This window comes from Chlorocebus sabaeus, chromosome 21, assembly GCF_047675955.1.
Source record: "Chlorocebus sabaeus isolate Y175 chromosome 21, mChlSab1.0.hap1, whole genome shotgun sequence".
Lineage (NCBI taxonomy): Eukaryota > Metazoa > Chordata > Mammalia > Primates > Cercopithecidae > Chlorocebus > Chlorocebus sabaeus.
Genome location: NC_132924.1, coordinates 41,067,833 through 41,082,739, shown reverse-complemented (window position 1 = coordinate 41,082,739; position 14,907 = coordinate 41,067,833). Strand labels below are relative to the sequence as shown.

The window sequence follows — 14,907 nt, the reverse complement described above, 5'->3', positions numbered from 1 at the left end:
TAAAAATACAAAAAATTAGCCAGGTGTGGTGGCGGGCACCTGTAGTCCCAGGAGAATGGCATGAATCCTGGAGGTGGAGCTTGCAGTGAGCCAAGATCGGACCACTGCACTCCAGCCTGGGCAACTGAGTGAGACTCCGTCTCAAAAAAAAAAAAAAGTAACAGAAACCCACTTGCAGTCAACAGCTCTACAGAGATGCATACATGTTTAGAATTAAAAGGGCAATGGAAACATGCACAATTTTCAAAAAGCACTTAGTCAGTATGCTACAGTGTGTTACAACCTTCCCAAGTCACTTTTCTCAACTCTGTCAACTTCCTTTCACAGGACACATGTGAAGGGAATTTAGAGTTTCGAGAAGTCTCTTTCTTCTATCCATGTCGCCCAGATGTTTTCATCCTCCGCGGCTTATCCCTCAGTATTGAGCAAGGAAAGACAGTAGCATTTGTGGGAAGCAGCGGTTGTGGGAAAAGCACTTCTCTTCAACTTCTGCAGAGGTTTTATGACCCTGTGCAAGGACAAGTGGTAAGACTGAATGGAAACACACTTCATCTGGGGGTCAGCAGTCTTATTCTTAAGCATTCACTAGGGCTTAAGCATCCCCACTGGTTTGGGTGGGGCAAACAATGCAGAAGTTAAAAAGAAAAAAAATCTCTATCTCAACCCTTAACTAAGAGGACAAGCAAACCATCACAAAAATGATGGTTAGGACTTTGAAGTGAAGTACAAAGGTCCAAAGATTCTTCAACAATTCTGGCAGCAGAAATGTTGATCTTAGCCGTGGAATTACTTTAGAACGTGGGTGCTGGAGGTCAGGTCTAATGTTCAAAACGTGGCTCCATATTCTGTTCTGGTTTAAGACAGAGAGAACACTGTCCACCTCCTTAGTTCAGGCTTCTGCTTTCCCACCACTCATCCTCACCTCCCAACCGTCGAAACCTTATGCATGGTTAAGGCTTATTGGAATCAGCTCCATGAAGTCATGCCTCTAATATCTAAAATAATGTAATCTCTCCATCCTTTGAACCTAAGGATTGTTTTCGTTACCTGGCACTTGTCTTACTATACCTTATATTGTGGTTTTTCCATTATCTTGTCCTCCTGCCACCACCCACCACCACATCAGCACACCCACACTAAGCTTCCTGTCCTGCCTCCTGCCCCTAAAAAAAGTTCCCAAAACTCAGAATGCCACGTTAGTCCTCATTCTCCTGCAATGTACAGTCTTTCGCCCTTACAGATTCTCAGTGAGTGTTTGCAAAACAGAGTTTAGGGACTCAAGGGAGTCCTAAAGGGCGCCCTTGAACTAGGCAACACTCATCTATTCACACATAGCATAGCACACTCCCTCCTCTGAACCTTCCACAGTTAGAATATACCAGAGTCTATGTCATCAATCAGGTCGTTGATGCCCTGGCCCCTGCCTCCCACTCCAAGCTCCTCTCTTATCACTCCCCACCTCATCATGCACTGTGCTTTTCCTGTTTTTTTGGGGGGGTTTTTTGTGCGTTTCTTGTTTTGTTGTGTTTTTTTGAGACAGAGTCTCGCTCTGTGGCCCAGGATGGAGTGCAGTGGCACCATCTCAGCTCACTACAACCCCCGCTTCTAGACTTCATGTGATTCTCATGCCTCAGCCTCCTGAGTAGTTGCTGAGATATATAGGCGTGCGCCACCATGCCCAGTTAATTTTTGTATTTTTTTGTAGAAACAGGGTTTCGCCACGTTAACCAGGCTGGTCTTCAACTCCCAGCCTCAAGTGATCTGCCCACCTCAGCCTCCCAAAGTCTCTTCATGTTTTTTAAACACACCTATGAACCTTTTTTTTAGCTATTGCCCTGCCCAGAATGTCCCCTTTGCAGGCTCCCTCTCACTGTTCAGGTCTTAGTCTGAACATCCTTTCCTTAAGGCCTTCTTGGACAACCCCCTTCTCATGCCTCGCCATACCCTCCCCACTGCCTCAGTCGCTCTACCCTGTTACCAGGAGAGGTACTTTCCTCTCCTGAGTTTATTGAGTCATTTGTTCATGTGTTTATTGCATCCTTCTCTGCTAAAATATAAGCTACAAAAGGGAAAGAGCTTTCTCGTATTGATCACTATTTCCCTGGTACTGGAAGAGTCCCCCTCACGTAGTGAGCATGCTCATCAAATATGAGTTGAGTGTTGTTATCTATTTATGTGAATAAACATGGCTGTGTGCAAAATGACACAGCTTTACATGTGGAGTACTCTATCATCTCCACATACTTTTCACAGGGTTTTCTGAAAGTCAGGTCCTGTTACAGTGGAGGGGGCAGTAGTGAGTTATATGCTGTTTGCTGCTATACAACATATGATTTATGAGCCTTCCTTGGGTAACCTTATACTTTGAAATAGCTTGAATTCCTATCCTTCTTGTTATGATTTGTGTGTGTTTGAATACAGTGAACTGTAACATGATACAGTTGTGTGATCTTAACACACCATTCTCCATTCTGCTTTTGGCAGCTGTTTGATGGCGTGGATGCAAAAGAATTGAATGTACAGTGGCTCCGTTCCCAAATAGCAATCGTATCTCAAGAGCCTGTGCTCTTCAACTGCAGCATCGCTGAGAACATTGCCTATGGTGACAACAGCCGTGTGGTGCCATTAGATGAGATCAAAGAAGCAGCAAATGCAGCAAATATCCATTCTTTTATTGAAGGTCTCCCTGAGGTAAGAAAACTTCTGAAATCTTGAATTACAAAGCTGCCAAGTAAGCCTAAGAAGCTATTGGGCCTACGCAGTTGTTTTTATGTATTCCTTGGATTATACAATTTATTTATTGCCAGAATCTAAAGTTAGATGTAAAACATGAAGTCAGATGTGAAAAACCAAGTTTGAGATTTTTGTGTGACTATTTTCCCAAGACCAAAATGTATTAATATTCACTGGATTAACTTTCATATTTTGTTATTTGCCTTCTGTCCATCTACGCTGTGGCTGGTCCACACTACAACCTGCCCCACTACTGCGGCAGCCTCTTCATCCACCTTCCAGTCTTGTTCCTCTATCATTTTTCTTCCCCACAGCAATCAGAGGGATCTTTTAAAAACCAATTAGATCCTATCCCTCCCCGGCTTACGACTGCCTCATGGCTCCCCTGTGCACTCAGAATAAAGCCCAGACACCCCGTGGGGAGGGGCTGCTGAAGCCTCTGTGATCTGGCCCCACTGTTTCCCCAGCAACAACCTCACCACACAGTCACTCTGCTGCAGCTGAGCTGGTCTCTCCTGTCTCATGAACACGCCAACTGGCTCCCCACCTTAGGACATTTACATTTGCTGTTGCTGCAGCCTAGACCTCCCTTAGGTTGACTTTTGGCATAGTAATGCCTTAATTTTCTTTCTTCTTTTTTTTTTTTTTTTGACGGAGTTTCACTCTTGTTCCCCAGGCTAGAGTTCCATGGTGCAATCTAGGCTCACTCGGCTCCAACTCCCAGGTTCAAGCAATTCTCCTGCCTCAGCCTTCCAAGTAGCTGGGATTACAGGCATGTGCCACCAAGCCTGGCTAATTTTTTGTGTTTTTAGTAGAGATGGGGTTTCTCCATGTTGGACAGGCTGGTCTCGAACTTCCGACCTCAGATGATCCACCCGCCTCAGCCTCCCAAAGTGCTGGGATTACAGGCGTGAGCCATTGCACCCAGGAAGCAGCGCCTTAACTCTCAAGCCCTTTCAAATGTTACCTTTGCAGTGGATTTCCCTAAACATCCTATTTTTAAAAGTCCCCACCAGTCCTATCCCCTATCACTTTGTCTTCAGGGCATGTATCACACTCTGAAAATTACCCTGAGTACTTAGTTATTTGTTTAGTGTTTCCCCTCCACACTAGAGTATAAGATCCTTGCCTGCCATTTTTATCACCTTGATGTCTATATTGGCTGTGACAATTGGCACAAAGTCTCAGAAAAGTCAAAAATCTTGGCTAACTGTAGGGAAGCCTTAGATAGTGCAAGCATTGATACAAATCCAAAAACAATGCACAGAGAGGGATAATTATAACTTCAAGTGTTTATAATATCTGAGTGTTTGCAACACACACACACATACACGCACACACACAAAAAATAAATTAAATTAAATAAAAATAGAGATACTTTCATGTAGAGGCAAATTTTTACATGTGATTTTTATAAACTAAGTTTCTATCTCACTTTAAAGGGAGATAGTTAAGTTTAACAACCAATAGATCAAACAACTAATAATCTAGAGCCCTGTTCTTTGGTGGAGGCCAATAGTCACCATACTCTGTTTTATACTCCTTCCCTCACCAGCTCCTCTCTATACTACATGGTGCCTACATCTAGAAACAGGCCATTAATGCAATTTCCCTTACTCTGTTAAGAGTTTGCAGTACTAAATATATTGGAAGGATTCACTTTTTTTTAATAAATATAGTGACACTGTGAATGTCTTTCAGTGGCAACTTCCTTTTTAACCATGACACTGCATTGTTAATTTGTGGTCAGATTATTATCTGCGTAATCTCGATAATTTGTTTTATGTATTGTGAAATGCTACCCAATTGATATTTGTACTATTTAACTTTTATTCTTTTGTTTCCTTTGAGACAAGGTCTCACTCTGTCACCCAGGCTGGAGTGCAGTGATGTGTTCTTGGTTCACTGCAGCCTCGACCTCCCAAGCTCACCTGAGTCTCCCTGGGATCACAGGCACATGCCACCACGCCTGGCCAATTTTTGCATTTTTTGTAGAGATGGGGTTTCATCATGTTGCTTAGGCTGGACTCAAGCTCCTGGGTTCAAGCAATTTCAGCCACCTCGGCCTCCCAAAGTTCTGGAATTACAGGCATAAGCCACCACACCCGGCCTAACTTTTATTCTTAAATTGTTTATTATCTTCTATTCTTTTTATTGTACCAGTTCTCACATTTACTCAAAACTACATGCTGCAAAGATCCATTATGCAAACTTTTTACAACAGGCTTTGAAAACTAAGATGTTATTTCCTTTAACTTTTTTTTAAAAGAGTAGCTTATTTTTCAGTGTTTTAAATTTTAACTTTAATTTACCTTCACATCTTTGTTCCCCCAAAAACATGTAGAACCATAAGGAAACCTGATACCAAAATAAAATTGTTTTAAAAAAATCAAATCAGATAATTCCTAGAAAAACTACATATTACTAAATGGCTTCGGTTAGTACCCTGGGTAGAATAAGGCTGCCCTCTCATGCTCAGTTGGCTGGGAAAAAGGAAGAGAGGAAGCCATCCACTCATTCCCCAGGCCTTCTGGGAACCAAGAACTACGCTGATGAAAATTCATTTGGTGGCAAAACGACGTGAGGATATAATATAGTCCTTTATTTATATTTATCCCACTTAGAATAAATAATCAAATACATCTGCACAAAATTCATGTATTTGATTACCAGTTGCTTCCCCAGATCCTTCTGGGGGTGTTAAATAATATATTATCTATTAAATATAGATAATATATCATATATGTATAATATATAGAATTTTTTCTTCTAAGGTTGAAAAAAAATCAGAATTATTAAATATATATAACGCTAAGGGTTTCGGTAAGGAAGCGTGGATCTGTGTAACAGCTCAAACCAGAAGGGTGCAGAGCAAGGAGTCAACTTAGAACATGCTGAGAGTAATGTAATGCATCTACCACATATCTCATAGAAATATCCCACAGGCATTTGGAAATACAGGCCTGGGGCATAGGAGAGAAGTGGAAGCAACACCACCTTGATCTCAGGGATCCTCTGAGACACACACCAGGTATGATTCTCTCTTAATCTTCCCAATATCACCCAGTGGCAGCTCCCAGTCAAGCCACATCCTTAAGTAGGACTTTGACCTCTGGAACCACCCTGAAAATCCAACCCAGTGCCTGCAGGGATTCTCCAGAATGCAGTTGCTTTAGGATTCGACTCTGGTGTTCCCTCTAGGACGCAACTGACTTTTAGCTCCAGGTTCATATGAAGGAGCCATTACCCCTTGAGTTTCTCATAAAAGAGGTGATTTCAGGGCACTCACTATCTCAGTGATTGCCAGAAAATGGATTCAGATTTTTGGCTAAAGAGAAACTCTGTGGTTCTTCGTTTTTAAAAAAAAACAAAAACAAACAAACAAACAAAAAACAAAAAACCTTCAGTTTAAATATATGCAAATGTTTTTAGGTAGCTATTGAGACAATGTGTATATCCACATTTGTAATCTGTTCTGCTTAACAGTGGGCAAAACATCTGAATTTAGTTTTCATCCAATATGTTCTTTAAACTTACACTCTCCTACAATCCAGAGAAGGCCAAAAACTGCAAAGTGATTCCTAAAATAGTTTTGAATCTTCTTCAGCTGCCCTAGAAGAATTCACATACAATTTAAGCGAGGCTGGCAGAAAGGGCTACGAGCTCATTATCATTCCCACCTCCCTTCCCAATGTTTAGTTTAAGATTTAAATGACGAGTTGATGGGTGCTGACGAGTTGGTGGGTGCAGCACACCACCATGGCACAGGTATACATATGTAACAAACCTACATGTTGTGCACATGTACCCTAGAACTTAAAGTATAATAAAAAAAAAATTGAATCCCCTCATTTAAATATGAACTTTGCAGTGTTTGGAAATGAATAGCAGACACAGTTTTACCTATGGTTCCAAATTTAACAAAATGCATTTTAGGAGGAAGGGGCCCAAGGCCTGCTAGCAGTCCCAGATAAATCACAGAGAAAACAGTGAAAGTCTGTGTTCTTTGTAGAGCATTCACTTCAGAGAAGATATTTTTACTGGCCTTTAGTAATTCAGACACCTGTTGTTTGCTATAAAACATGCCCCTATGCATGTTACATTGAAAAGTAAGCTTTGAGATGATGTAGACACATTTTGTTATAAGGTTATACCACAGGTTCGCGACACCCACTCTGTCCAAAATGCACTTCCTGAAGGCAGTCAGATGTGGAGAGAAAGGCAATTCCCTCAAGCTTCTATAGGTTACCAACACAAAATGAACAGCTAGGAATCACATGCTGCATGTGAAACGCTGCTACAGGATTACTCTTTCCCGCTCTACCCTTGGACCAGCTTTCTCAACGGAGCTAATCCATCTACACATTCTTGTCTAGGTACCAAGGGTTTATGTTTCTTACAAAAGTGCCAAGGGCCACTAGAAAGCAATGTGAAGCCTTGAAAGGAAGCAAAGTCAATGGGACAATCTAAAAAGCAGGCAAGAACCTGCTTGCCCCAACTGTACTGACCAATTGTGATTCAGAGGACCATGATGGTTTCAAGATTTGTGTGAAATTTTCTTTACCCTTCCTTGAAGAGAAACACTAGAGAAATTGGGTTATTAGTAAGTAGGGGAACTATGAAACACTGTGAAGTGCTAAATGTCACCATTACTACGTAGTGGCCTGAAAAGGTGAATAGACTGTTTCAAGATACCAACCTGGCTGGGTGTGGTGGCTCACGCCTGTAATCCCAACACTTTGGAAGGCCAAGGCAGGTGGATCACGAGATCAGGAGTTCAAGACCAGCCTGGCCAACATGGTGAAACCCCGTCTCTACTAAAAATACAAAAATTAGCCAGGCGTGGTGGTGGGCACCTGTAATCCCAACTACTTGGGAGGCTGAGGCAGAGAATCGCTTGAACCCGGGAGGTGGAGTTTGTAGTGAGCCGAGACTGCGCCACTGCACTCTAGACTGGGTGACAGAGCAAGACTCTGTCTCAAAAAACAAAAAAGATGCCAACCTAACTTATTTCCAGAAAGATGCATGTACCACTGAGACTCCCATCCCAGCATCTGTAAGGAGGTGCCCATAGAGGCTTAGCAAGAGCCACAGTGAAGAAACCTCATAATTTCCTGTTGTTTTACTACTGTGAATCATTTTAACCTGAAAATAGTAGGTAATATAACTTAATGGAAAAGTATTTGTGTTTACTATGAACTGGTTTCTTGCTGATAATTTTTTTCTTATGCTTTAATTTGAAAAATTTCTTTGTGGAAGCATAATGGCAGAGGTCTGCTGTCTGTGATCAGATTGGATATGTAAGTGAGATGGTAGTGTTTACTGCAGCTTTAGCATTTATTTGCAACAAAGCCCAAGAATAGATTTCAACATTTGTTGGGACACAAATTTTCAAGAGTAGTAAAATTTGAAATATTTAGATGGTTCTTGCCCACAGTTGCCATGCTAATTTAAATAACCAAGACTTGCTTTCTTAATTGCATCCTCCTACAATAGAAATACAACACACAAGTTGGACTGAAAGGAACACAGCTTTCTGGCGGCCAGAAACAAAGACTAGCTATTGCAAGGGCTCTTCTCCAGAAACCCAAAATTTTATTGTTGGATGAGGCCACTTCAGCCCTCGATAATGAGAGTGAGAAGGTAACATCATTTTGTTTAATCTCAGAATATAATACCAAATATAAGCATCCAATAACATGGAAGAAACCAAGGTAAGTTTGGAAAAACAAAGGCCTGGAAAAAATTGTAGTTCTAAGGTCACCAGTTCCCATTAAGGCTTTGGGCCTTTACAGAAAGGTCAGTAGGTGGTGGGGAGGTGGCAGAGAGTTGAGACAGAGGGAGTCTCATGTTCCAGAAAGGTTTTCTCACTCAAATTTGTCTCATTATCAAAAGTGGACCAATTTTTGAAATGTTTTTTCATTCAAGGAAAGAGCCCAAGAAAAATAACTTTTCAATTTTATTATTATTCCAGTGATGCCAAACAAACTAATAAGGTAATTTGTATGGGTAAAAGAGTAATCTACACTGCAGTATCAGAGCCTGAGAGTTATTCTACCTTCGACAGACTCAGCCTAGTTTGAGCAGGAAACAAGCAGGCAAAGAGACACATGAGAATATACTTGCACAGCAAGCTTCTCCGGCTGTTTGATTTTGCTATGTCCTTTATCCCCTAGGAGTTTCTTGCACATGTAGGCACTTATTTAGTAAATGAACATTGGTTAAATGAATGATAATCATTAACATTTATAGAGTATGCATTACATGCCATTATCTCAGTCTTCACAACAACATGACAAATGAGCTTCTTGTATTAGCATGCCCATTTTACAGATTAGCACACTAAGGCTCAGAAAGACTAAGTAACTTCTCTAAATTCTTTTTTTTTTTTTTTTTTTTTTTTTGGAGACGGAGTCTCGCTCTGTCGCCCAGGCTGGAGTGCAGTGGCCAGATCTCAGCTCACTGCAAGCTCCGCCTCCCGGGTTTACACCATTCTCCTGCCTCAGCCTCCTGAGTAGCCGGGACTACAGGCGCCCGCCACCGCGCCCGGCTAGTTTTTTTGTATTTTTTAGTAGAGACGGGGTTTCACCATGTTAGCCAGGATGGTCTCGATCTCCTCACCTCGTGATCCGCCCGTCTCGGCCTCCCAAAGTGCAGGGATTACAGGCTTGAGCCACCACGCCCGGCCGACTTCTCTAAATTCTAATGGAGGGTGTCTGACCTAAGAGCCCAGGCAGTTAATCCACCCATGATTGCTACTTGTAGATGATTATTATTCTTGATTCCCAAAGTGACAGTGTGTTATGAAAAATAAATGACTAACTTTTGGGATCAGACATATCTGGGCTGTAATCCTCACTTCATCAGTTACTAGCAGTATGACCTTGGCCTAACCTCAGTTCAGTTATCAGAAAAATAAAAATACTCTCATTTTATGAGGTTATTGAAAGAATTTAAATGAGATGTCCATATTGGGAACATTTTATACATTCAACAAATATGGGTTTTCACCCTCCACTCCCACTTTCTCTATATAGCATCATAACCTCACTCTTGGCTGAAATCCTATGCTAACAGGATAGTTCTACAGCTAAATCCTACCAAAAACAAAACAAAATATATGAGAGAAAATTAGGGAAATAAATTAGACAATTCTACTTAGGTATACTGCTTAGAAATACTCCTTTCTGACTTTGAGTTTAGAACTACTCAAAGAAATAATAGTAGAAATTTGGGTAGTATTAGAACTACACAAAGAAATTGTAGTAGAAATACTACTATAATTCTACTTAGAAATACTACTTCCTCATTGTAAGTTTAGAACCACTAACATATAAACAACTATTTCATTTTTATTCATTCTCACAAATGCTTTTCCTACATAATGTATCTGTAGTTAATCTTTCTTTTTTTTTTTTTTTTTTTTTTTTTTGATATGGAGTTTCACTCATGTCACCTAGGCTGGAGTGCAATGGCACACTCTTGGCTCACAGCAACCTCCACCTCCCAGGCTCAAGCGATTCTCCTGCCTCAGCCTCCCGAGTAGCTGGGATTACAGGTGCCCACCACCACACCTGGCTAATTTTGTATTTTTGGTAGAGATGGGATTTCTCCATGTTGATCAGGCTGGTCTCGAACTCCTGACCTCAGGTTATCTGCCTGCCTTGGCCTCCCAAAGTGCTGGGATTACAGGCGTGAGCCACCGTGCCCAGCTGTAGTTAATCTTTCTAGATTTCTATTGAGTAGGGTGAATATTTTACAAGTAGGGCAGTTCCTTTGGGGACAAGCAAATAAAGCAAAGAATGTTATTAGATTACCTTAATTGATTTGACTTAGGTAAGTTTACTAACATCTAACTTAAACTGGTGATCACAGGTCTTTCTCTTTTCCAGGTGGTTCAGCATGCCCTTGATAAAGCCAAGACGGGAAGGACATGCCTAGTGGTCACTCACAGACTTTCTGCAATTCAGAACGCAGATTTGATAGTGGTTCTGCACAATGGAAAGATAAAGGAACAAGGAACTCATCAAGAGCTCCTGAGAAATCGAGACATATACTTTAAATTAGTAAATGCACAGTCAGTGCAGTGATGCTGTTGAGGTAGCACATATTTTGATGTTTGTGTAATGCAAAGAAGGAGTACTTAGTAATTACTTGGCAAGCTTTGATCTCTTTCATTGCATATATCAATACCTAGAATCATGCTACTCAAGTACATACATGTTCTGTTCACACACCATCTGCCCTTCAGACTTAAAAAGAAGCAAAAATTTGCTTATTTCATGTAAGTGAAATAGTGCTTATATCCTTCACTTTGTAAAAATATTCTAGCACATTTGCTTGTAAAGCAATTTTCTACAAAGTGAATTTATTTCCCATCAACTTCTGCTATAAAATCAGAAATATGTTTCCAGGGGGAATATTATCCAGTTAACCATGTTGAAGGTTTTAGCAAAGGGAGTGTAAGATAGAGTGGGGCCTGTGGCATTGCAGGGAGAGTGTCTTTAACTTGTAATTTTGTTTTGCAGCATATATTACAGTACTTTTGCTAGTCCCTTTTCTCCAGACCATAAGGATTTTTCTCATAATGTGTCTCTCAATATTTCTCTCAATAAGTATTCACTATTTCTCAAAATTTTATTCTATTTTGTTGTTGTTGTTGTTGTTGTGCAGGGAATAGAAAGGATTATGATGTAAAATTTCTGGGAGGATTAGGTAGCTATCTCCTAATTCACCAGTAAGTGAAGTGCCTCACATGAGCCATCCCAAAGATTCATTATTCCAAACTTTGGGTTTGGCAGAATAAATCACAGGCCTGCCTGTTTATGAACACTTACTTACTTAAAATAAGAGCTACTTTTGGGCCAGGTGCAGTGGCTCACGCCTGTAATCCCAGAATTTTGGGAGGCCGAGGAGGGCGGATCACTTGAAGTCAGGAGTTCAAGACCAGCCTAGCCAACATGGTGAAACCCTATCTCTAGTAAAAATACAAAAATTAGCCAATCTTGGTGGCGGGCACCTGTAATCCCAGCTACGTGTAAGGCTAAGGCAGGAGAATTGTTTGAACCTAGGAGGCAGAGGTTGCAGTGAGCCAAGAAAGTACCACTGCACTCCAGCCTGGGCAACAGAGCAAGATTCCATCTCAAAAAATAATAATAATAAAGATAAGGGTTGCTTTTATTGTGGGTGAAAATGTTTAAATGTCTTTCTCTATAATAAAATAATTTGCTTAAATTTTATATGTACTTTATCATATATAATGTGTAAATGATTTTAAAGTTCTGTGTAAATAACAATATTGGTAAAATGAGTTACCTTTTCAACTTACTTAAATATGTAATGTCACCTGGTGATTTATCTTTATTCTTCAGTGTATTTTCTTCCATTTTCACATTTAGCTAGCCTCTCTGAAGTATACTCTACCAATAATTGAAATCTTATTTAAAAAATTTAAAACATTTATATATTATGCCACTTTCTTTAAAATGCAAAATGAAAATAAGATTGGGGACTTAAGAATCAGATGCATTGTTTAGACGCATCGGCACTGACTGCCACGTGGTTATTTTGCTATGCATGAATATAGAGCTCTTGGTAGTTTATTTTCTCAGGGTAGGGTAGACAAGAGGAAAAGAGAAATATAGTATGGACATGCTCAGAACCTCACAGCAGGAGCACCTCAGGTTCCAATTCTGTAATTCCTCCTAGAGGGGCAAAGACAGTACCTGAAATGTCTGCTTACCCCTTGAACCTATCAACATCTGTCCCATGCCTACAGATATCAGTAAAACACATTCCTTTCTAATGTATAACCCTGCTAGTTTTTATTTCCATTTTATTTCTAATGAGTTTAAAGAAAGCTTCACAGGCAGAATTATCATCAATAAAGCTACTGCCTGCACTGGACCAAGCAACCATGCTGAGAATTGGGGTCCCAGAGAGTTTATAAGGATTTGTAAGGTTATCAGCTGGTGAAGGCAGAAAGTAGGTAGAGATCAACTACTTTTTAGGGGTTGCCACAATTTAAAGGTTTATTTTTATTTCAGACGGAGTTTCGCTCTTGTTGCCCAGGCTGGAGTGCAACAGCGCTATCTCGGCTCACCACAACCTCTGCCTCCCAGGTTCAAGTGATTCTCCTGCCTCAGCCTCCTGAGTAGCTGGGATTACAAGCATGCAACACCAGGCCCAGCTAATTTTGCATTTTTAGTAGAGACAGGGTTTCTCCATGTTGGTCAGGCTGGTCTGAAACTCCCGACCTCAGGTGATCCGCCCGCCTTGGCCTCCCAAAATGCTAGTATTATAGGCATGAGCCACCGTGCCCAGCCAACAATTTAAAGATTTAAAATTGCTATACTATTTTTAAAGTTGTGTTTAAAATGTATCATTTTCATTAAAACAATAGAACAATAGTTATCAGTTTTATAGGCATGACTTTTTATGACTTTTTAATTCTTAATTTTTGCACTTTTCTTCCTTTCCTTTTTTTTTTTTTTTTTTTTTTTTTTTTTTTGAGACAGACTCCAGCTCTGTTGCCCAGGCTGAAGTGCAGAGGTGCAATCTCAGTTCACTGCATCCTTGACCTCCCGGGATCAAGAGATCCTCCTACCTCAGCCTCCCAAGTAGCTGGGACTACAGGCCTGCACTACCACACCCAGCTAATTTTTGTTTTTGTTTTTTTAGACACAGGGTTTCACCATGTTGCTTAGGCTAGTCTCGAACTCCTGGGCTCAAGTGATCCACCCCACTAGGCCCCCAACATACTAGGATTACAGGTGTGAGCCACCTCGCCCTGTGTCCTACACTTTTTTTTTTGAGATGGAGTCTCACGCCATTGCCCAGGCTGGAGTGCAGTGACATGATCTCGGCTCACTGCAATCTCCACCTCCTGCGTTCCAGTGATTCTCCTGCCTCAGCCTCCCAAGTAGCTGGAACTACAGGCACATGCCACCATGCCTGGCCAATTTTTGTATTTTTAGTAGAGATGGGGTTTCACTATGTTAGGCTGGTCTTGAATTCCTGACCTCATGATCCACCCACCTCAGCCTCCCAAAGTGCTGGAATTACAGGCGTGAGCCACCAGGTCTGGCCCCTACACTTTTCTTAAAGCAAGGTATTCTGTAGCCAAAAAATAAGCTAAATTAGGCCAGGTGTGGTGGCTCACTCCTGTAATCCCATCACTTTGGGAATCCAAGGTGGGTGAATCACTTGAGGCCATGAGTTTGAGACCAGACTGGCCAAAATGGTGAAACCCTGTCTCTGCTAAACATACAAAAATTAGTGGGGTGTGGTGATGCCTGCCTATAGTCCCAGCTACTCAGGAAGCTGAGGCAGGAGAATCGTTTGAACCCGGGAATCAGAGGTTGCAGTGAGCAGAGATGGTGCACTGCACTCCAGCCTGAGTGACAGAGGGAGATTCTATCACCCCTACTTCCCACCCCCATTCCCAGCCCAAAAAAAAGCTAAATTAGGAATTGATATTTTTATCTAAACAAACAAAATGGTACTTTAGCAAATGTATTTATTTATTTTTATAATTTTAACTTTCATTTTAGATTCGTGGGTACCTGTGGAGGTTCCTTTTACATGGGTATATTGCATGATGCTGAGGTTTGGCATAAAATTGATCCCATCACCTAAGTAGTGAGCACAGTACCCAATAAATAGTTTTTCAGCCTTTGGCCCCCTCGCTCTGCACTCTAGTAGTCCTTGGTGTCTATTGTTGCCATCTTTACATCCATACTTCAGCAGATGTAAATGTAAGTTTTACATGTTAAATCACTCATTAAATCTTTTATAAATTAATTATTAAATAATACCTTAGGTGTATAGCTTACAAGGTTGTATTTACAAAAGGGCTTTAAGCAATCAATGCCAGATTCTTCAGGGCATGAAATCAGTGAATATAAGACATGTAGTCTTCTTATAGTGCCTTGGATATGGTAGATATTCAATAAATACTAGGTGACTCTATTTGAAAAGTCAAAAATCATAGCAGGTATGCATTACTGATACTAAAATGAGCACACATTTACTGAAAAGATGACCTGGAGGGCTTCAGTTGTTTTGCCTCAACAATCGTGTATTAGAATCTCCTCGACATGGGTATTATCAGTCATGGGTGACACCTTCGATAGTTTACTTCTAGGCTAGGCTCGTTCAAGTCCATACAAACTT

General features: G+C 40.9%; 1 protein-coding gene across 1 annotated transcript in view; it reads left to right on the top strand.

Annotated features, from left to right (window-relative positions):
- ABCB5 (ATP binding cassette subfamily B member 5) overlaps positions 1-10,823 on the top strand; it is a 127,461-nt gene extending 116,638 nt beyond the window's left edge. Inside the window, exons 24-27 of the mRNA XM_007981925.3 lie at positions 328-525; positions 2,485-2,691; positions 8,230-8,376; positions 10,626-10,823. Coding sequence (XP_007980116.2) covers positions 328-525; positions 2,485-2,691; positions 8,230-8,376; positions 10,626-10,823 — 750 coding nt within the window. The remainder of the gene's footprint in view (positions 1-327; positions 526-2,484; positions 2,692-8,229; positions 8,377-10,625) is intronic.
- The last annotated feature ends 4,084 nt before the right edge of the window (positions 10,824-14,907 follow it).